General features: G+C 38.3%; 1 protein-coding gene across 4 annotated transcripts; it reads left to right on the plus strand.

The window, feature by feature from the left end:
• The first annotated feature begins 337 nt into the window (after nucleotides 1-337).
• On the plus strand, nucleotides 338-24,253 carry LOC105200021 (organic cation transporter 1). 4 transcript variants are annotated; one of them, XM_039448952.1, is made up of 10 exons: nucleotides 338-1,392; nucleotides 6,926-8,625; nucleotides 9,502-9,870; nucleotides 20,374-20,632; nucleotides 20,970-21,061; nucleotides 21,503-21,706; nucleotides 21,850-22,096; nucleotides 22,260-22,391; nucleotides 23,014-23,368; nucleotides 23,581-23,845. In XM_039448952.1, exons 2-10 carry the CDS (start codon nucleotides 8,500-8,502, stop codon nucleotides 23,843-23,845), a joined length of 2,049 nt encoding a protein of 682 aa, XP_039304886.1. In that variant the 5' UTR covers nucleotides 338-1,392; nucleotides 6,926-8,499. The 4 variants fall into 4 exon arrangements, with proteins under 4 accessions (XP_039304886.1, XP_025988377.1, XP_011165690.1 ...); XM_026132592.2 differs by having other exon boundaries at nucleotides 341-1,392; nucleotides 9,483-9,870; nucleotides 23,581-24,253; XM_011167388.3 differs by lacking the exon at nucleotides 338-1,392 and having other exon boundaries at nucleotides 8,491-8,625; nucleotides 9,498-9,870; nucleotides 23,581-24,253.
• The last annotated feature ends 38 nt before the right edge of the window (nucleotides 24,254-24,291 follow it).

The following is a 24,291-nucleotide window of genomic DNA, read 5'->3' on the forward strand; positions in this document are numbered from 1 at the left end:
ACCGCGCTGTGCTGGTCGCGCGGCACAATTACCGGGCGGCGAGTGTCGAGGAACCCCATTTTATATATTAATAGTCGAGATAGCCGCCTGTGTGTCACGTTACCGAGAGGGCCACCTCGGTTAGGACGGCGGGAGCCAGGGGGAGAGCGGTCTCGGAGGATCGTTGTTGGGAAGTGGAAGAGATCGGGGAAGGGGGGAGGGATCGGTTGCGCGGGAGCGAGAAGGCTCGAGAGACTCCTACGATCGATCGAGGGAGATCGAGCGATCAGATTCGCGGTGGCGACAGAGGGGGGACCTCGAGGGGAGCCTCGAAATGATAGATACGAGGACGGTATAACGCACGGACCCCTTGCATCTACATGGTAGCCTCAGTTCCATTTCGCGATGGAGGCTACTTGCTCCTTCTGGCACTAGGTAGTTGTGCGTTTCTTATCAGGGAGTGAGACGTACAGAGCGTGAGCGAAACAAAGAAAGACAGGGTGAGAAAAAAGAGGAACTCGAGGGAGAAGGGTAAGCGACATATAGAAAGGAGCGATAATAAGAAAGAGAAAAAAAGAGAAAGAGGGAAGTCGAGCGAGAGTCGAAGAAGACACTGCTAGAAAGTAAACTGAGAACGCAAAAAGGGGGGGGGGATAACGAGAGAAGAAGATAGAAAAACAAATGATAGAGATAAAAGGGGTGCGAGCCCAACGAACGACGTTCTAAAACATTTCCTCGAAAAGGCATCAGGAAATCTGCAATCCGTCCCAGATTTTAGGGATATCGTCTTCTCGCGCCTCTTCTCCCGCTGGGCGTCCCGCATCGGTGGTGCGCGCGGGGGATGACGACTCGCGCGGTGGCCGATCCAAGACGAGCGTCGTGAAGCCGCGTTATTTCGTAACGCAAATCGCGCTTAATACACATCGTCATGGCAGAACGGAGGTGACCGGATGCTGGGCGGTGCAGTGATTCGATTGATTCGCTGAAGAGTGTTCGTGGCTTCCACCGAACTTCCGAGTGCCGCGTTAAGTGAGCGTACGTGTGCGTGCGTGGGTGCGTGCATACGTTTGTGTCTCTCGCTGCGTGAACATACGTACATACGTACTTGCGTGCTTGCGAGCGAGCGCTGATCGGGGGCTTATACAGTGACGCCTTGGGCGCTCTTGTGTGTACGTGCGGGTTCGCCAAGGAAGGCAAAAGCGATCCACGAGTCCCTCAGCTGGTCACCGAGGTGGTCCACCCAAGTGAGAGTGCATCGTCATCGTCCTCGTCATCAGCCCCCATCTACGCGCTGTCGCATTTCAATCAGCGCAGCGCAGAGGAAGCGGCGGCCGGACGCGCGCGTTTCATCGAGCTTTCTTTGATCCTTCGGTAGGAAGCGGTAGGAAGCCGCTGAGCGTGAGATCGATATCGGTAAGATCGAACAGGTGATCGTTCTTTAAGATCGATGCGCCTGGAAGTTTACGTGTCTTTTTACGTAAACTTATTTAATACAAATTTAAAAATGAAACACTTATTTCTTCATGCTGCTTAATTAAGTTATCTTTAGTTCTAAGTATGATTAAGGTAAACAGAAACATGTCATGTTGATTACAGATTATTTCAGAATTTGATAACTAATTGAAATTAATCCAATATGAGAATCATTGATTCGTAAAAATTCCATACGATTACATTTTGATAATTTATTAAATCATCTTTTGCGAATTAAAATGAAGCTAAATGAAATGTAGAAACACATCTCATGTATAAATTTGCATTTATTGGCGTAATAATTGATAGGCAAATTCAATCATCATTTCTAATCGAATAGTAAACATGCAATGTGAATCTGTGATGTAGCATTTCGTGAAAACACAATTCATATAGCTTCGTCAAGGAAATACTATTGATAAAGTTCTTCCGGTGATATGGATCGTATCTATTTTGCGACATGTTCGATTAGTTTGGACTTGTGTCTGTATTTTGCGACATGTTGAATCGAAATCAGTTGACCGCGTCAGAGAATCCACGTCATAGTGAGGCACGTCATCCGCCATCATTTCTCTTATCAGGCGCAGCTATTATACTATCGTCGAAATAGAGATGACCACATCCTTAATTTTGCCAGGTGCAAAAGTATATATGAGCATCTCTTCAAATTGATTTTAAAGATGCGTAATTGTCGGGATTTTCCAGCGATGTCATTGACACTAAAGAAACGTCGTAGGAATTTTTATCTGATACTTGCTGCGTAATAATGATACCAAAAATTCATCTTATAATTCTTTATTATAATTTTTTAGAATATTAAGAAAAAAAATTAGTGACGTCATGATGCAAACAATGTTAGTTGATTTCTTTATATTTGTTGTGATAACATATAAAATTTTACAAAATAAAGGATAGCATAGTTAATATTTCTTTATACATTTCCTTCATGACTAAAACATAACGCAAGATTCGTACATTCATTAAGTTAATGTGAAAGTTCAGCATCTTCTATCGCATAGAGGGAAGCATTTAATGAAAGTAAACAACTTCTATGAAGTAAACAATTTTTTTTTCTTAAGTGACTGTAATTAAACAATTAATTTTTAATAACTATCATTATTAAAAATTTATTTAGTAATAACGTCTTTGTGAAAAGATTTTATTTTTAAATGACAATTATTTTCTTAATTAAATTAGTTTAGGACTCTCGAAATTTAAATAATTAGAAATTGAAATTAGAAAGATTTAATTTCTTAATCTTTTTTTAACTTTATATTTACTTTCGTATTATTGTGGTTAACTTCTCAAGACTTTAATACGCCGATGATGACTCCAAAATGAGTTGAAACGTTCGTTTTGTATTTTAGAATGAATAAATAATTTGTATAATATTAATATTTGTGATTGCGCATTTATACCCGCGCTGTCTCTTACTAACCTCATTTCTAATTTTTAATTATTTTCTCGTAATATTTCCTGAGAATAAAATTAGAAAAATTTAATTCAAGATCATGTTGCACGATTTACAAGATCAATAACGACAGTTTGTTTGATTAAAAATTAAACTTTTATGTGAATATATAAAAAGACATTATTTACTTAATTCGTAGAAAATTTATTAATTTTTCTAAATCATGCAAAATAAAAAGAACATAATTTTTATTGAAGAAGAAGATAATCGCAAAAAGGAAAACAAGAAACACGAGCTGCTTACATAAAATTGCAAAAAATTGGCTACTTACTAAAATTGCAAATGTCCTATATCGGGAACGACACGAACCTAAGAAGAGACGCGTAGGCGCACGGATTCGCGTGCTTCGCGAACGCGCAGATGAAACGGCGGGGAGGATGAGCGGGAGATCGCACTCAGGAAAGAAAGAGAGGGATGGGTAGAATGCGAAGGCGTGCGAAGCGGAATGACATTGTTTGCACCCGTGACGTCACTCGTAATTGTAACGAACAATGAGAGAGGCACGACTGTGCGCTCGCGAACCGCATGTGCCCCGAGATCTAGGGTTACCTGACGTCAGTGCCAGGCTGGCAGGCTAAATAGAAAAAAATTTTTTGTGGTTTTAACGAGACTTGCAATTGCAGGTGGATGAAACCAGTTGCTAATTAGGATTTGAATAGGCTACGGGGGCGTAGTAAATGAGAATTATTTTTAATTTATTTTGTTATTTATTTTCTTCCTTTTTTTCAAACACAATTATTTTATTTTGTAAACAATATTTGTAGTAATTAATTAAATTATATTATAAAATTATTATTGATTATTGTATTGACAATAAATTATTAAATTGATTAAAATTTATTATGATAATAATCGAAATGAACATTTCAATAAGACATTACTGTGAATTACTACTGAAAGTTGCTAATTATAAATTAATTTCACATGTTTCATCTTGATCCAAATTCTAAGAGATTTCACTTTTTTAAAAATATAATTTTTTTCTTTTTAAACACCTCACGTCAGAATTGCTCGTTTCTTGGAGCTTTTAAACCTTTCCTTTTGCTTTACACACACACACACACACACACACACACACACACACATACACACACGAGCTTGATACGTGATTTTATGGCTAAGAGATTTTGTTTTGGTTGAGGCTAACGAAATATACGAATTTGATTTATTAAAGAGCAAAGCAGATGCATTTACTGTTGTAAATATTCATTCCAAAGATTAACATCAAAGATTAATTGCGTTATAACGCTCGCAGTTTATTTGAAGTTTATAACATTTACTCGTGATACGACAAATATTATGACAATGACAATCAAATATACTAAGTTGATGAACTAAGTTTAGCAGGTACATACACATCATTATCAAAGCTTAACGCCAACCACAATAAATTCTACAAATACGCATTTTTTTATGCAAAAAATGCATTATCAGTTTGATTATAAAACTGGTAATTCTGGCAGACAAAATAGTAAATATCAACATTCCGTATCACCGAAACTTCCTCATATTGCTTGCACATCTTAACCGACCACATCACGCCACATTTTAACAAAACCCTGATAGGTCGTTTCCATAAGACAGCAAATAAACTCTTGGCAACATTTTAAATCTGCGCGTGTCCTTATCATCGTTTGAGAAAAGACTTCTTTGAGAAGAAAATAGGCATGCGCTACAAGCTTGATTATCGACGATTTCGTGACGATATTAATTTATCAAGCACGTGGGTATGCCATTAACGGTCTTATCTAGCCATAACTTGCATGTGCGATTATTTAATTTTGCTACGTTTCGCTGCCTTAAATATCCACCGTTTCTGAAGTCAATCTTTAGGCGAAAAATAAAACGTAAATGCCCGAGCACTTTTTGCATACAGAAAATTAAATACATATAATAAATTTATATTATTTAAAAAAAAATATATATATATATATATATTATTAAGATCCATTAAGACATTTAGAAACATTTAGAGATATTTAGAGATGTAGTAAATGTTTTATTTTGCGTATTCGGAAATATGGTAGGCATTGCAGTATATAGCAGGTAAAATGATGCATCATAAAGGCAGGTAAAATGATGCAACATGACGCATCCTAGTATTAAAAAATAATAGACGATAATTTGCGAGATGTAACGCACATATATTAAATCTTGATATATACGTATAGACAGTTTCTTTACTAGCGTTTTAGCTAGTGGAAAAGCACATCACACATTTCACGTACGCAGACGACGCATAAACGACATCGCATGCATATCAGAGATTTTTGTATTTACGGAAAATAGAAAATTGTACAGCGATTTAATTTGCCTGCAATCTCTCCGGATGATCTTAATTTGCATACGTACTACGAAGTGTATTAATTTTTTTCTTCTTATTTATCGTAGCCACTATCAGATGACGTAAATTTGAAACATTGTGTTATTATTCTCGCTGGAAACGTGTTTTCGCAGACAGACAAAACTACTTATAGCTGCAACAAGCATTTCCTTATTCTAGCTATCGTACGATCATTATGTTTGATATTTCACCTTCCAGAAGAATGTATTTGCGTATTAGAATAATTTATGCTAAACCATTCCCACGAGCATTTTAATTCGAGTTATCTAAACAGAGATTCATTTATAAATCTCAATAAATTTTAATTAATGATTATGGAAACGACTTATGGGCTTATATGCTTATAAATATCATTCCACATTACAGCTATAAACTCGTTTCAATGATAATCAGCTTCAAATTGAATTTAATTTAAAAATCTGTCGTTTTCTTTTGACATTATATTTGAAAGTATATTTTGTAAAAAAGATGAAATATATTCTCACTCTTGAAAAGAAAATTCGAGGGGAACAATAAAGGCTGTAAGAACGCGATTCTTCTTACGACGCGCAAGTGAGATTTGCATTTGAACGTTCTAATAATAAAGGGAACAATTGAAAATAGCACAACAAACTCTATGAGCATAAAAGAAAATGCTTTTGTTGAAAGGCATAAATCCGTTTTTGATCACATCACTGATACCCATAATTATTTACAATTCTTATTAACACGTGTTCGCCTTCGCAAATACTTTATCAATGACCGTGATCGTGACAACGATGGCCGAAGCAAATTTATAAGTTCAATCAATTTATGTATGAAGCGCAAATTTTATAGACATTTATCTGCACTACAATCGAATATAGATACAAATAAAAAAAGTGTAACACCGTACACGTTTTCATTTAAATATTTTTTTTTACTACTTATTTATCTATACAAAAATTTATTTCAAGAAATTATTTTAGATAAAAGAGTAGTTGGAGAAAAAAAAGTTCGGGACAATTACATACACCCGTAATGTCTGTTGAATATTTGCTCGTGTTTGAATAATTAATTAAAATTAAATTTATCCTGCATATACTAACACGCGAAAAAGATGTATGTATATATGTATATAACGGATGAAAGATTAAAATTTTGAAAGTCAGATTTAAACATTTCAATAATTGCGAGTATAAAGTCGCGCTACAGATTTAAAGCTCTCAAAAGTAGGGCTCACGAAAGTTAGAATGGTTGGTAAGTAAAAAGTGGACACTTATAAAGAATAAAAGGCATGAATATCATGGATAACGAATTCTACAAAAATTCCGGCATTGTACATAAACGATAGGAATTATATTTCTGTAACTGCGATAAATGTCTACGAAACTTGTGTAGATTTTATCAATGAAAGATTTCATCGTTTTCTCTCGAGGAAAAAATAGATAGTAAATTTCTCTCCAGGAGACAAATTTGCGTCTCATGTTTAGTTGTTTAGGCAAAGTCATTTTTTAAAATTAAATATAATGTATTTCCTCGACCGACGGAGAGACGCGGAATCGATTCTTACGTCAAATTCGCTGGCGCTATGTCCGAGGCCGTTCGTGATCGCGCGCGTCGCACGCGGAAGCTAACAAACAGCGGAGTACTTGCGATGGACAATATAGCATCAGCTACGAAGGGAATTTCGTTTGCAGAAAGAGGGAGAGAGGGAGAGAGAGAGAGAAGAACGGAGAAGCAGCGAAGCGGACGAGACTGCAGCGACGGCGGCGATTCTCGATCGGTCGAGAGAGGAGGTGGAGAGACTCCGACGAAGATGATGTTCGGGAGGATTAGAAGAGAGAAGGTCTTCTCCGGCAATGGCTGATCGTCGTGGCCGCGATGTCCGCGGCGTATGAGCCGCTCTATCGCGAGGACGACGAACGTCAACGCTGCCCGCAACAGCCGGATCCACGCGGGATCTACGCGCTCGTGATCGCGATCGTGACGTAGTGGGCGGACGCGGTGCGTGAACGAGGATGAAGGGACGGTCCCTCGAGCCGCGAAACGAGGAGCCGCTGCGTTGTCGCGAGTGAGCCGCGAGCGGTGTCGAGGAGTGTTCAATTGCGGCGAGCTACGTCAAGTGCAGGAGAACGCGTGTTCGTTAATAAACGCATGCATGCTAACAAAAAGAGAGAGAGAGAGAAACGGCGAGTCAATCGGACACTTCCGTAAACAGGAGTGAATGATCACCGCAACGAGTGAATCGAATCTTGAGTGAAAGAAGTTTGCGTAATCGATTCGTAGGATTTAAATCGCGAGAGTGCGCTTTCGATGACACTCGAGACTGCTCTCGTCAGGATCGTTCGAGATAATCCCTTATTACCGCGATAAGACGTGGTGAACAGTCACAAAGCGATCATCCTCACGGGAGGGTTGCCGAAAAGCAGAGACTAACTCGATCCTCTTGAGACAGTGGTGAGAGCGCCATCATCCAGGCCAGGAGCAAGTGGAAAAGGGTCGATTGGGATCAGACTCCACTCAACCAATCACTTTCCTTCCTTTCATCTTCGAGTCGTCGCGATTGAGGATTAGACCGATCGACGTTCGCGATTGACTTGATATGCTTTCGGTGAGCTCTCGAACGACAGAGCAGCTTTGTTGGTGTTGATCAGAATTGATAAGATTCGTGCGAGATGAGACATGAAGTGCAACGTGTTCATTGCAGCCAGATCGGCATCTCGGATCCAGTCGACCGCGACTCGTTAGATTCAACGGTAATGGTGATCTTGGTGGTACCGTGCGCGACCTTGAGCCCAGTATATCCAGTGGTGAGACGCGCGTTGTAGCACGCGCCCGAATCGTGGAAAGCCCGTCGTTCTCGAAAAAGTTCAATTCGGTACGCTCGGGGATACATCGGAAGGAGCAGCGGGACAGCAGGAGGACGAGGGGGCGGACGAGGAGGACGAGGAGAAAAAAGAGGAAGAGGAGAAGGAGGAGGAGGAGGGGGCGGGGGTGGAGGAGACGAGGGAGGGTAGGCAGCACCAAGGAGGAGGAAATTTCCTCCGTACGCGGTCTCGGACGAAGGGGGCGAGAAACGTGCGTTTGTAATTCGGCGTGGCTGCCTTCGAGGATGAGCGACGGTGGTCATGCCGTGTAATTCGAAGGTGTACCACGCCACCGTCGCATCGTGCACGATCGCCGCCGCCGCCGTCGTCTCTGTGGTGGTCGTCGTCCACATCGTCGTGGTCAAACTGTTGAGACACGACAGAATCACGGCATCGCCGAAAAGATGAGCTCGATCGACTTCGACGAGGTGCTGGTACATGTGGGCGAGAAGGGCCGATACCAGAACATCATGTACTACTTGTTGTGCATACCCGCCACCCTGCCGGCCGCCTTCTTGGCCTTCTCACAAGTAAGCACGTTGTCTGATGTTGCTTCAGAGATCTGCTTCAGTGTCCTTAGGTTTGGAGATCGTTGTCGAGATGGTGATTATACGTAGTGTTTTCAGACACCAAAGACAGTAGAATCTTGTAAATTTTATTTTTAATTTATGTAACGTAAAATTTATATATTCTTATTTTCTAAAACGAATTTGCAAATTGCTAATAAATAAAATGTGTAGATATTTTTATTAAAAGTGGAATTAACCGTACACAAAAAAAGTTGTTAACTTGATTAAATTCTTTTAGCTCAAATAGTTACGTAATTAAATTAAATATGCTCAAACTGCAGTTAAATTTAATCAATTTAACAACTTTTTTTTGGTATATCTGTATGATTACCTTTTCATAAAGATGCACTCAACTAGGTGTTGACGGTCCAAAATGACACTCGAATTGAGTGTTAATCTTCAAGTTGGTGGTTTATTTGGGAGTTAATACTCAATTTGAGTGTCATCTCGATCCGTCAATGCATAATGGAGTGTATTTTTTCGCAAGGGTAACATTAATATTAAATTATATACACGGTTTTTTCCCAAATATATAAAAAATTAATAATGAGTTTGAGAGAAATTTTGCGATGATTTTAGCTTGATCAAATATAGCAGATAAATGAATGAAAGCAGATAAATGAATTTAAAATATTTATATTCAAATTTATGGAATATTGAAAGGATTAAACATACTGATTTTCGCGTAAGTTACTAAAAAAAAATCGAATCTGTAACGAAAATATTGAATTACTAATTGTAAGTTAATATTATTAAAAAAATAATAAAAGTCAAATGCAAAAATAATGCACAGGTCCGAATAATTAATCTTAATTAAGACTCGCGATTTCGAGATAGGTGTTCGTGAGTGCCTCGCCAGAGCACTGGTGCAAGGTACCGGAATTGGAAAATCTGACGGATCTGATGTCGTTGGAGGAGAGGAAGGCGCTCTCATTACCCTACCAGATCAAGTCCGATGGCAGAAGGGTTTATTCCAAGTGTCAGATGTACAACGTGAATTATACGGAGATAATTGATTCGTGGCTCAAAGGCGCCGATCTGTCCAACACCACCGACAGCCCGTCATTGACCACGTCTCCGTCGTTTGACTCACTGTCGACCCGATTGCCATCGCCGCCGGTCAGTAGCCCCGACTGGCCGGTCGTCGAGTGCCGGTACGGATGGAACTACGACACCAGGGACTACGACAGCACCCTCGTGACCGAGGTAAACTCGACTTTTTCTCTTTCACCGAAAAAGACCGCGTATCGTTCGCCGACGTGCCGGGATGACTGTTTGAGTCGTAATGAGGCACTTGAGACACTCACGTATTACACTGATTGCGAGTGGGCAATCGCAGTTCTTACAGATTGTTTGGGCAGCTCAGTAGAGGAAATTCTGTTTGTAACTGTCGCCATTAGAAGACATTCAATTATTTTACAAATAATTGTAATAGTTTTTAATATGGGAGATACAGGGGCGTATACAAGATTTTTTGGGAAGGGCGAGGGAAAGGATTTATCAATTCTGTTAAATAGCGTTTAACAATTTGGCTTTTTATAATTATTTTACAGCTTGAACATCATCTTATTCCTTATTTTAAATGAGAAAATTATTAAGTTTTATAAATCATATAATCACTTTTACTTTCCTCCTGAAGAAAGTGTAGGCGAAATACCAGTTATGAAGGGAATGTTGGTGATAATAATTTTACTGACCGTATTGATTTGTATGTGCATGCGATGTTGATTTAATAGTAAATATCAACATATTTTTACTAAACCACATACATATGCGCACACATTTTCAAAGTTGCTGCCGTACTTTAATCGTGGAAATCGAGTAAATTATAAGTAATAATCAATAAAAAGATTTTTGTGTCTGGAAACAGTAGTATTTGACCGGTGAAACAGACCTATCGCCAGCATCCCTTTAAAAAATGTGTAGTTTTTGAATACTGCTATTGTTATTATTACATACAAAATACTTACATTTATTTTCCTAGGAAACAAATTTAAAAAGTTTAGAAAGAAACGCAGAAAGACTTCTTATATAAAAAAAAACATTATTACATATTAGAAATGTGATATTAAGCTAAAGTTACTCTTATTAGAGGAATAAAGTTTTTCATAATGAGTATTCTGTAAATAAAAGGGAAAGGAGACATAATAAATAATGCAAAAATTATTCATAAAATTTACAAAATTAATCGTAAGATGATTGTTTTTTCCAAAGCGTTTAAACGTATCTTTAGGATTCACAATAATGTCTCTGTGAATTGATATCACATCCGACACATCAACCGTGCCATCAGGCATTCTTGTGTTGCACAAATAATTTTTAAAATTTCGAGAGAAGGTTTGAACCTCTCTCTTTTCAGGCACATCCATGTGAAGATGCATAAATCTAAATTTTCAAAATATTTAACTTCTTTTTAATGATGCATTTCAATTAAAAGACAATTAAAATATACTCTGCGCTTTCCATTTTCCAGTTTCCTGCGTATTTAACTGCTAATGATTATGTCTCTATTGTTACGTTTTGTTATGTAATATAATGCGTCGTGAAGAATTTTAAATTCTTGCAAATGATGTTATTTTGTCTTTACGAGTCGCTTAATGTATTCGTGTCCTTCTAGATATCATAAAAAAATCTGCAAAATGAAACGTAGTTACATCGTCATTAGAACGATATAGAATACTTAATGCCGACTTTTAGATCATTCGTAAAATTGAAATTATTCCATTCACAATAATTTATTTATATCTAATAAATAATAGATTAATGAATAAAAATTAAATTTGACTTATTAATCATTGATACTGGCTTCTTGCTATCTATTCTCAAAGCAGAATCAGGCTCTCTTTTCGCAAATGGAGAAAACATCATTTTTATGCATGAGTAGATAACAGCATAAAATAAAAAGCTAACGCTGAATTAAGAGAAAAATTCATATTTTTACTTGGAAAATGTCGAAAATATTATATAAAAAATTACAATCACGATCATGAGGAACACATTACAATCAACTTTATTCGATTCTAATTACTGTTTTATATATTTTAATAACGTGATTCACGTGGGTCAGACATTCTGGGTACCAATTACGGATCAATTCTCGAAAAATAAGAATTGTCTGAATTATATAAATGCACATCTAGTTTCCTAGTGCGAAGCATGTTTTGACGGTTTGTTTAATATTTCAACAACGTCTTAATCGTGGCTGGCAAAAATTTCTTCCCCGCATAGCATCGGATTTCACCCACATCGCCTTGGCCTTTGGCTTCATAGTGTCTCGACGTTTGTTCACCAACGATGCCATATTACGGCGAGTTTTCTGTAGTCCCATTCGCGGAATGAAGTTACGTGTCTTCTTGCACGGACGATTTTGCTTTCCATGAAGTATTTGCCGGCGATGACAAGTATGATTGGCGCGAACGGATTAAATCGTGCAGCGCGGATTGCACGTGATTAGTTCCGATTAAGCGCGATCCCGTGGAACAAAATAGCCAAATGTTGAGACACGAATTCCCGGCGTGTCCATCACACCTCGCGTCACGATTTCTATCACCCTCTTGTAAAGTATCCAAATTGCCATCAGCGTATTATACACTTGTAGATGAAAGCATTTCGAAGAGAATAAATAACTAAAGATTAAAAAAAAAAAACGAAGGAAACCAAAACGAGACGTATCAATTAAAATAAATTTGAAAATAAATATGTGTGAAACAATTTTCTTAATAATGCAAGCTTAAGAAGGCGTAAAATTAATATTGTGAAGAGTCTATCTCTAGATGACTCGTCGCATTCTCTGTCTGTGACGAGGATCCATTATCTAACTCGCACGATATTTTCGTTACCGTTCATAAACATTTATATTATTAGATATATTAGAGATTAAATTCTCGATTTAACATGAAATGACTTTCGAGATAATGTAAAGCTAATGTATGTTTCTCAAATCTTTTTCCGAATTCAAAGATGGGGGTTATACATACAGAGACACTAAATATAAGTGGAACGTGGTTGATTTTTTAATTTCCGTAACTTGTCATCGATATTTTGCGTTTGCGATTTTATACAATACTTTAGTTTTGCACAATTTCCTGAGAAGGCTACACGTGTCCACGTTCGCATCAAGTCAACAGCGCGTATCGCGTTTCCAAAAGAACTCGTGACAATTTTCCGTATTTGAATACTGAAGAAAACAACTGGGCCGGCGGATAAACTTCGCGATCACATGGCCAGCGGTCGTAAGTGTTCATTAAGACATTATTAAATTGCCACAATTAGACAAAACGCAGTGAGCTGCTGGCGTAATGGGAATCGCGATGCGCTCGGGGTCGAAGATCTAGAGGCGTTTTTTCTTCTTCATTTATTCTTCTATTCGATTCCACACCGACTTTGCTGCGCTGAGTGGACTCTAATCTCATAGCGGGCATCGTAGTGAGGCAATTGACACACGCGACAAACCATAAAATTGTAACAGCGAGCTAAAGTTTCACAATAACGCAAACAATACGCAACACGTTAGCAAAACGTGGGAAATGAGCTTTTTCAAGGAGAAAGCTTACGTTTATGTGCTGCGAAATTGCGGATAGAGCAAAATATTTATTTTACGTATCTGGTTACGGATCTCTGCGAATTTTCGTTTATGGCGTTTATCAGTTACATTCTGATAAATCAGAATTATCGCATACTCCTCGCGCGTTTCTCAAAATATCTGATAAGCTCGACGCTAAGCCTGTCAGTGCTTCACGCGATATCGTGTATTGTTTTACACGTTCATCATGTATTTTGTTCCGTCCGCTCGCCGGTGTTTGCACGGCCCGGGTCGTTTTTATTCAGTGCGACCTCCGCGATTATATGAATTACCGCCATTGCATTTCCGTTCTTTCAATTAATCATCCGCAAAATTTATTTAACTGACGTGAAATACAACAGCCGAATTTAGCTCCCTTTTGCACGGGGATTTAGTTTAATGCGATAAACGTGGGAAATAAATCTCGTTGATTTGTATGCGCGTCACGTTTCGCTACACCATTATCGAGTTAGCGAATTAAATTATTATTGAAATTAATGTGCCTCTCTTGTCGCTTCTGATTTTTTTTTTCGTCAAAGTTACTGCGTAAACGAATTGCTGAATATGAATTAATTGCACCGCAAGCAGCGGTTAAAAATCTATATAATCTCGAACGGAGCGACCGTGACGATAGATCGATCCATCAACATCGTTGGCGCGATGAACAATTCATCATACGTTCCCCGAAATTGCGAGAGGTGACGCAGCGCGTTTCGCGTTGACGCGGCCGATTTCTAAGATTTCGTCCGAGGGCCGAGAATTCCAGCAACGAGAATCGTCAACAGGTGAACAAGGTTGATGAGCGACCGAGTGACTGGCCGATAGGTTGCAGCTCTGGTGGCGTCAGCAATTGACGACCAATTTACCTACCCCCGCATCCGGTCATGTGATATGTCACATCAAACGCCTCGCACAAACTCGCCAGCTCTCTTCATGCAGAGGGTATATGTTCCTACGTACTTGGTTGCTGCCGGATTCAACGTTACCAGCTTCCGTTTCTCTTTCTCTTCTCTGTCCTCCCCTTCTCTTCTCCGCGTCTTCTTCGTGCCTCGCAAGTCGCTGATTTCGCGTTCTTACATAAAATTTTTATCGTTTGTCGAAAGACGTTGTTAAAAATGTCATGAGATTTAATGTACTTTTAATTACAAGTTAAATTTAATGCATCTATTACGGAAGAGTGTACTGTGTACATGTGCACTTTGACAACATTAAATGTTTTTAATGTACCTGCTTGAAATTTGCTTCCGTTACGTTACATTAAATTTAACAGCGCTTTTTGCAAAATGTACAAAACATTTCTGTAACGTAATTTTTATTCTCGAAGATAGCTGAGACACCAATATCAATAAGCAACGATACTCGTACATTTTACTTTTAAAGTTTTATTTATATTGAAATTATCTGATTTATATAACGCGCACGCTTGCTATAATTAATATCGCACGTGTCACATCAACTCGTTACGAAACATTGAAATTATTCTTTTGATCAACTAGATAAGTATTTTTTCCGCGGACGTATGCGTTAACGAAGAGAGAGAGAGAGAGAGAGAGAGAGAGAGAGGGGGGGGGGAAACGCTGATCAGTAACAAAGCGTGCGTGGGCGGTCGCGATTGTATACTTCATTTCCAATCCGATGATTTATTGTGCTCGATTTAGGAGCTTCGCTCTTAATGACACCACGCCGCACGAGACCGTGGAACAGGTCATTGTCTTTTCCGTGTCGACAAGCAGCCTAGCCGAAGACAAATATGCCGCATAGTCACTACTTCCTGCCCGGATCTAATTTATTTCGCGTGCAAAAACAATTTGTATTCATATTTCGCCCTTTTGTCTTTAATGTCTAATCTAAGCTACATCTGTTTGTGTATTCATAGTTCTCTTTGTCTTTCAAACACTACGACATTCGTATAATTACAATTAAATCATTAGCATTATTATTTGACGCAACCACTTTCGGGATTCAAGCCAGGAAATCATGATAATTGATATTATAATGATAATAATTTTTATCGAACGAAAAAAAAACGATTTTATTAAAGAACCTAAAAATTTAGGCTTCTGAATTCAGAAAATAATTATGCTAGACCATTAAAATAGTTATGAAAGATGCTCAAACTGGAATGTCAAAATTTTTTGCAATGCGTCTCATCATGCTTGAACTTTCTTTTAAATTATTTTGATGGTCCATCAAAATTATTTTCAAACTTGTATCTAGCTAAATTTTTAGATACTTTATCGAGATCCTTTTTTCATGTGCTAATGCACAAAATAAATAAACATTCTTCTTCCTCGCGTGCCATACACTTATCAGCGTGTAAGTACATATCTCCGTAGACATATGAAACAGTTTTAATTTTGTCGGTTCCGAACGATTTATTTTTATTAGAAGAGACTCTCCTGGGTAGAGTTACTCTCGATCGTTTGCCTTTGTCTTTCGAGAGGTGGCGATTGCTTTCTAAATTGATTAAAAACCTACTTAGATTGATATTGTTCTGGGTGGATTTAAATTCGAATCTTTGGCATGGAGAGCAAATTTCTTATGCCTCATCGCCATTACATAGCTAAATTCTACTATAAATCATAGCTAATTCTCTTAGAATAAAAATATAAATCTTAGAAAGCATTTCTAATTGACTTGTTGTTGCAACACGTGGCTATGTAGAATAAATATATTTTATGTGATTATTCTTTCTTGTTCTACCGCAAGCTCCGTAGGATGCCGTCATTCTATTATGTTCAAATATTACGCAGGCCAACAAGCAGCTTAATGAATAGATGAATATGCATGGACACGCAAAAATGTTTAAAAATGTACTGACTTTAGATTGACATTCAAACTATAAATAGAAGCTCTGAGTCTTCCTGTTGCGTCAGTTGTCTGAAGTGTGTGAATTATCTATCTTAAATCAATAACGAGGATAACGATTGTAATTAGAAATATCCTGCAATAAATTTATTTAATTAGCTGTTTCATAATAAGTGTACATATGTATCGACAGCGTGTTATAATTCGCGTCGCGGCAGAGGGGCAGCGTGACTTTTTTTGTGACGAAACGAACGATGTATAAACGATAAAGGGGTGACTAGAGTGTCAGCGTATGGCTACATACGGTAGAAAGTGATAGTGATTAAGAACGGAAAACGGAAGGACAGGATTTGCCTCGATGGCTCTTTGCGTCATGTGTCTGCGCAAATCCGGAGCGCGTAGATACCCAAGCACGTAGATGAAACTGGTGCAGTCCTAGGTGAATATCGCAAAGCGTGTAAAAGCTTTTGAGTGGTGTCAAGAAGGGTGTTACGAAAAGGCATGTTTCCGCTGAACTCGACGAAAATAAAATAGATATCACTTATTAGAGTTTTTGAGACGGGCACAGTGCCAGTTAAGATTACATTACGTGACGGAAACACATAGAAAATTGAGCTGAAATCGGGGACACGCACGGTGTCACAGTTATTCGCGTGATGGGTCATTTGGATTCCACAAGATCACTATTGGTTTTAACTGTGTAAAATAAAATTAATGAAATATCTCTTCTATTAACCGTTAATAAGATTTTACACACTGTTTATGCATATTCTTAGTTTTGCCGTTAAAAATATCGAACCTAACTGTCCAATTAAACTAATTTTTAGAAAAAGATTCAAAGTAAATTAAACCAAGAAATTAATCTACATTGATGAAAACAGGTTTAATTGAATAATCAGTCAGACAATTAACCTGCAATATTTAAATTCTTATTGTGTACTTCAATACTTACTTGAAATCTTACAACAGTTTTTTAATTAATATCTTTGTAACAATTTTTTAATTATTTTTTTAGTAACGAAGATGAATGCTCCGTCATGTTTTTTTTTTTTAATCAAAAGTTAATCGAAAGTTATCTTTAAGTCACAAGCATGATTTTATCAGCTTTTTACTCGTATATGAAAAATCTACATACATTGTGAATGGAGTTGAATGTTTTTGCAAGGTGAACGAAAAGAGTTGCTCTGACTGTTCATATAATTTTTATTTATTTATAATTGTTATGTATATCGGAACATTTCAGTAATATAACGTAATATATTAATCGTTTGATGTACCTGTTATAATATGTCATGATATAAAACTCTAACTTTTATTTTCTTAGCAATTACATGGAATCAATCGGTTTGAAATTATAATATAATATTATTTTTGCTTTCAATAATATTCTACAATATAATATAATTTTTAAACAAATGCAAAAAAGCATTTTGCATTTTTGATTATACTTCCTTAATGCAAAAGTTTAAAACTGTTTTTTTTTTTTTTGTATTCTTTTCCTCATAGCCCAATACTTTCGTTATTTCGATGCATTGCTCCGCAAATATTGTCACGATTTAATGTAAAATTTAATTTTGTTATCGAACGTGTGCAATGAGCGGCGCAAACAATCGCGGTAATGAACGACACTGCGGTCATATCAATATTGATTTCGAAGTGTGTCAGGGTAACAAAATAACACGCGTGTTATTAGTGTCCTTATGGGCGCGTGCACTGCCCTTGGCAATAACTCGATAACATCATCAGCAGGCACAGTACTCTCCTGTCTTTCCGTGCAATTTATCTTTTGCGCATTTCGCGCAGACCTCGAAAGTCCGTGAGTGGCAATTTGCTTAAATCAGACTTCATGTCAAAACTATTAACACCCACCGGTAGACTTTATTTGTCGAGGCTAATAGGCACTCGATTGTGATTTCGTTTGTCCGTACATGCTTATTAACTCGGAACAGCACTCCCTGATGCTGCTTTTACTAATGACACTAATTAAATATTCAAATTAATGGAACTCCTCACTTAATTCTAAGTATGAGAAGACACCGTCTTCAACGCTGCACCTCTTGAAAGTCTTGATGCAGTTATTTCATTTATTAGAGAAAGACCTCTAAAGAAAATAATTCAAGACATTTCTTCATTTATCTGAATTTCCCGAAGTTACAAAAATACATGAATACAGAATCAAGCTTATTTTTATAAAATAAAGCTTATTCTAAAAAATCTTGCACATCTTCTGGTAGTCAATAACTTCTAGTAGCAACTTAAAACCAATTGAAAGGAATAAGACGATTTATTTAAGACTTACGTATTAATCACTCTTTTTGCAAAAAAATATAAACTGAAATAAATGATTTTATTCTATTTAATTTGTTTTTTTTTTTTTAGTTATTAATTGTTAAAAGCTGTGCAAAGTCTTCTGAGGTAAAAAATCATAGCTATTCTGCTTTTTGAGAAGACAGTGCTTTTCGATTCTTTAACTAGAATATTAGTAAAATCCAATTGCATAAAATGTACATATTTATCATCGTCATTTGCATCAAACAAATGTATGAGCGTGTTAGATTCGTGTCGAGTTCGCCACGCGAGATCGTCAGAGAAGAACGAAAGAGACAGAAAGAGACGGGGGGGCTTTAAAGGGCGCGAGGGGGAAATCGTGTTCCTCCTGTCAAACGAGGGTGATGGACACCTCTCACTGTGGGAAGCTCACCAACACACCTTGGCGTCCTTCGAACGCGCGCGTACGGATACGCGCACGCATACGCGCGTCCCATCGCGTACGAGCCTGTGCGATTTCCATGCTAAAAGCTCGTACACGCACGTGCCCCCACTCGCGGTAAACACGAGCGCGTTTGCGTCGGTAGTCTCCTGCGTAAACGCAACGAGATGAAACGCCCCTTCCATCGCGCTGTTGCTGGTCCAGCGGCATCCCTCTCCTCCTCAGCCTCCCTCTACCGATTCCATTCCTCGTCGCGCGCGTTCCCGCGTGCGTGTGTCTGTCGCCGATGCTGGACCGACGAACAAATGACGATCGGCCGAGTGACGCGTGTGTTCACACGTGTGCGAGCACGCACTCCGGTTCACTAATATCGGCGCGCAGCTCCGCGCGTACGCACATTCTGCGGATGCACAGGGTGCTTTATGACGTTTACCGTTCAATCTTGGCGCGTTTCTGCGATAAACTTGTGATCGGGCTTCTCTTGATAAATATCGATTGGGCGAAACGTAAAATATTTGACATTAACACTAAGCGGCATAAAAGTTGCGCCAAATATTTGTTTACATGTTTACAATTTTTCGAGATTCAATTTACAATGATAAGCAATTATATTTTATATTCAATTTTTATCAGAAAACTGTGAATTTCTCTACTCGATCTTTTCAGCAGAAGCACAATAGAGATCCTTTAAAGTTTCGATATTAAATATTTTAATGAAACTGTATTCCAAAATTTGTTAAATATTTTCTACGTATTGCATTTGCATATCTGAAATCTTGTACATTGTTTAAATCAAACAGTTGTACAGTTCAAGTTAAATTCTCATATTTGGAATTGGGTGAGTTTAAGAATTTCTATTAATTTGAACGAGAGTTTACGCATTCTGGGATTACAGCATCTTGTATTCTTATACCATGATGTAAACTTTATGAAACGTGTCAAGTTCTCGTAAGATCTTGGAGTCACATTTATCAGAATCGTGGCGGTCGCAATTGCATATGTCATACGCGTTATAAAAATACACACACACACACACACACACACATATGTATACATATATATGCTCACGTAGGAAAAATGAATTTCAGCAGCAAAAAAAATACGGCGAGAATAATCTCTTCTTCGCGCCAATTATTTCTTACCATTAATTATATTTGACCTTTTGAAATCACTCACTCGATTACATGAGAATTTTTTATCGTGTTTGTTATATATAATGATTTTATTCCAGTTTTTGCTTTTGATATGCAATTTGATATGCAATTTGATACTAGCTTCTCGATTAAATAAGTAAACATAATTAACAAATAAACGAACAGGCTTTAAAATATTTTTATTAATACATGTGGGCTTCCAATTCGTCTCAAAGAACTATTATTAATAAAACATATATTTTTCCCAAAAGAACTTTCAATTTTATTATATAACATAATTAAATCTCAATTTATCTTAAAAATTTGATGCCTTCTGTAAAGATAACGAAAATATAAATTATATGCTGACATCTTGAATAATTTGATATTTTTTATTGCGCTTTCTTTAGTTTATTATTTTTAATTATTCGATTGTTTTTGTCGACATATAATTTCACATTGGCGAAGTAGTTTAATGGCGTTCTACATCCACATAGCTAGACCTGGTATGTGACAACAGCTGGTGGCCTTCCACGTCAACGACATTCTTTTACGTGGGTAGCCTCTTCGGCAACGTCGTGTTCGGTTGGATCGCCGACAAATGGGGCAGAAGGACGGCCTTCTTCGCCATCCTGTTTCTCGAAGTGATATTCTCCATCGCTACGAGCTTCAGTCCAAACTACGTGATCTACACGGCGTTGAGGACCGTGAATGGTCTCTTTTTTCCTGCCATTTATCAGATACCTTTTATACTTGGTACGTCGGTCACACGTTGATCGTAGGCTATTTCATTTTAAACGAAAAAATATAATTAAAAAAAAAAGAAAAAGAATTGTAAACGAATTTGTTTTTTATAACATAAACAGTAACGACAATAACATCTGGCCAGGTTTACATTCTTTTTAATAAATTGTTGTTTTAAAAAAGAGAAAACTTTAAAGGAAGTTTAACGAAGGAGAAAAGTCTGAGATAACGGAACATCTTTTTCAGTCATCGTTACTACGCAAACCTGATGTTTAAGTAGAAATGTTAAGCTATCGGCATTCACGCGAAATGCGCGCGAAACATATCTGTACGATAAATTTCGTTGCAGCTCTCGAATTAATGGGGCCGAGATACCGAACATTTGCTGGGATGGTGATCTGCATGTTCTTCGCCTCGGCGATGTCCCTTCTAGCATTGCTGGTAAGTGTCTCTCGTAAAAAAAAAAAAAAAAACCGAAAGAGCAAGGTGGACCACACACTAGCCGTTTCAAAGAAAATCTCGGATAAATATCAAAACTTGCATTATAGCGCTAGAGATTCGCGTTATTCTTCGATGAGTTGTCGCGAGAGGCAGCTCGCGAATCTCGCAATAGATTCAACGCGAGGGTGCAACGCGGATCATTTTGCAAGCGATCCATCAGCGTGTATCATATGGTGCGAGCATATGCAAATACGAGTGGTCGGCCGCTGCATGTTAATACAATAGAAACATTCTGCATTCAGATGTCGCCGAAATGGACACGCACAGGGACAAATAATTTCTCAAATTTCAACTTTTGTGACAACAGATTAGGGATTAAAAACACAGTAACTATTTTAATCGCATTGTAACTACTTTCGTTCTCTTACTTTGTCTTATTAGGGTTACTTGTTAAGACACTGGTATACCCTGTCGTTAGCCACATCGGTGCCTTTCATTCTTCTCTTCAGTTACTATTGGATCATCCCTGAATCACCGCGGTGGCTTCTCAGTAAGAATAGAATAGACGAGGCGGAAGTGATCGTCCAACAGATGGCAAAAGTCAACGGCAAAACAGTGCCCCCAAACTTCCTCAGAAAGATGGAGGTAACACTTCACTTGATATTTAATCGTCAATTCCTTTTGCTCAATGATTTATAGAATACGAATACGATGGAGTATTTTATCCTCCTTATTTATTCGCAATACGGCTAAGGGCTGTATGAAGTCATTAGCGACGTTATTTGCAGATAGAAATATTAAAGAGGCAAGGGATATCGTGTAACGGTAGAAATACCGACAGCAACATCGGCGTGGAGGGCGAGAACAGAACGCCGCCGCCGTCCGCGACGCCCATGGACCTGATCACAAATCCAAACATCAGGAAGAAGTTCTTCATTCTCGCTTTCGATTGGGTGGCGAACGCGGTGGTGTACAACGGGCTATCCTACAACACGACTAATCTGGGTGTCTCCGATTATCTGGCCTTCTTCATTGGTAAAGGATGCATTCTTCTTTTTACTGATCAACTTGATTGTTATCATAAATGCATTCCGATCTCATACATATGTATGTGATACACTTCTGACGATACATTGGAAAATGAAAAGAGTCAGTATATTGCACAATCGTTTACAGATTCTTTGTATCTTTGTTGTAGGAGGAATTGTGGAGATTCCATCGTATTTCATTACGTGGTACGCAATGGATAGATTAGGCAGGCGATGGGTACTATGCGTGACCATGATGCTGGGTGGGCTTGCTTGCGTGTCTTGCATGTTCGTGCCCGAAGGTACTACTTCGTCAATTTCTGATTCGAGTATATTTAATAAACAGAAATAATTTCACGCATCTAACCAAACTTAAGAATGATTTTCGATATTTAAATTTAATTGTTTATTTTGGCATATATTTCATATATTACATGTACGTGGATATGTAATTCCGGATATGATACCCCTAACAGTTCGACGACAATATGTACGATGATGATGATTTATCACGTTGCTCATCTCGATATTCGCTCGTATTCGATTATCTCCGCGGGATAAAATTGAATAAAAGTATTAAGCCGAATCGCACGCCTTTGCATCATGGCGACCTCAACGTCATTACCTTATTGAATTCGTCATGATATTGTCACACACGTCCAACGTGTGAGAGGCAATTACTTGCCGACGTCACGACGTTTATGAATAAACGTTCGACCTGCTTATAAATTAGTTACCGTCATACTGAACATACACACACAGCTTCTCTCATCAGAAACCCACAATGTTTACTTAAATTTCAAATTTTTATGAAAAAGAACATGAGAGAAATTTAAGAAGAAGTTAAACAAAATAAGCAACAGAATCGAGACTTAGATTCAATTCACGGACACATCTTGTATACATCGACCTTTGTCGCAGCAGACGCGGTCTGGGTGACCGTAAGCCTGGCGATGATCGGCAAATTCGGCATCGCTGCGTCCTTCGCCGTCTTCTACGTCTTCGTCGGCGAGCTGCTGCCGACTGTACTAAGGTCTCAGGCGATGGGCATAGCGTCTTTCATCGCCGGCATCGGCCTCCTTACCTTCCCCTACATCGTTCATTTGGCGGTCTACTCGAGAGTCTTACCTCTGATCGTGATGGGATCGCTGAGCGTCGCCGGCGCGCTCACTTCCGTATTTCTGCCGGAAACGCTCAATATCCATCTGCCGCAAACAGTCGAGGAGGGTGAGATGTTCGGGGCTGATTTCAAGTTGTGGTCCTGTCCGACGATACCAAAGTTAGTAATCTTCACTGACGAAAGGTTTGGCACATCGCAAAGCAAAAATTTATTTTTAAAAATTTTTGGAAAACAATTTTTATGTAATCGAATTTGTATTTCATAGCAGATTCCTTGATTTCATTTTTAAATTGCTCTTATGTATACATAACGGATTCTATTAGTCTTTTTAGCCCTGGAATAATAATATTGATACTCGATATGGGTTTCAGGAAAGGTTCAAGCAAAACCGAGTCCGTGCCGTTGAGGTACTTAGTAAACGGCGGACCGGGTAGTCGCTCTACCTCGAAAGTCACGCCGCAGGAAGGCGCGACTACGTCGGAGGGCGAGAAGCCAGCTACCGTGCTGCCCTCGAAGGAAGAAGAGGCGAAGAACTTAAGCGCATCTAAGACGGAGGAGCTGACGAATGTCGAGGTCGTCGGGCCAAAGACGATCAGCACAGTGGTGGAAGTGATCGTGTGCCGGAAGTCGCAATGAGAGACGGGACGGGATAACAGACAGTCTTATAATTAACTCTTTACAACGTTGTATCATAATTACCAGTATAGACACGCATTGTATTTATTTTTCCATTTATTATAATGTACTTCCTTTGTGAAACCTGCCTGAGTTTGTCGACTAGCAAACGATTCGATCCCTGTCTCTTTCTTTCTGTGCTGTTGAAGAGTGCTTTCAATTATCGTCGAGGTGTGTGCCTGTACATTGCGTGTGACTGATATACGCGTGTGAATCGAGGATTAACGTCTGGGATCTACGAGGACTCTAGAGTGTAACGCTATACTTTTTTATTTGTTCGATTAGACGTCGATTTTACATTTTGTCCTTACGTTAAGAAAGTCTTGTTGTGATTTCAGTTAGCTTAAATAAAATACCTTAATATCTATTGAGACGGATTGTCCGAGAAGCCTTGATTGATTTTTTAC

This window comes from Solenopsis invicta, chromosome 5, assembly GCF_016802725.1.
Source record: "Solenopsis invicta isolate M01_SB chromosome 5, UNIL_Sinv_3.0, whole genome shotgun sequence".
Classification (NCBI taxonomy): Eukaryota; Metazoa; Arthropoda; class Insecta; order Hymenoptera; family Formicidae; genus Solenopsis; species Solenopsis invicta.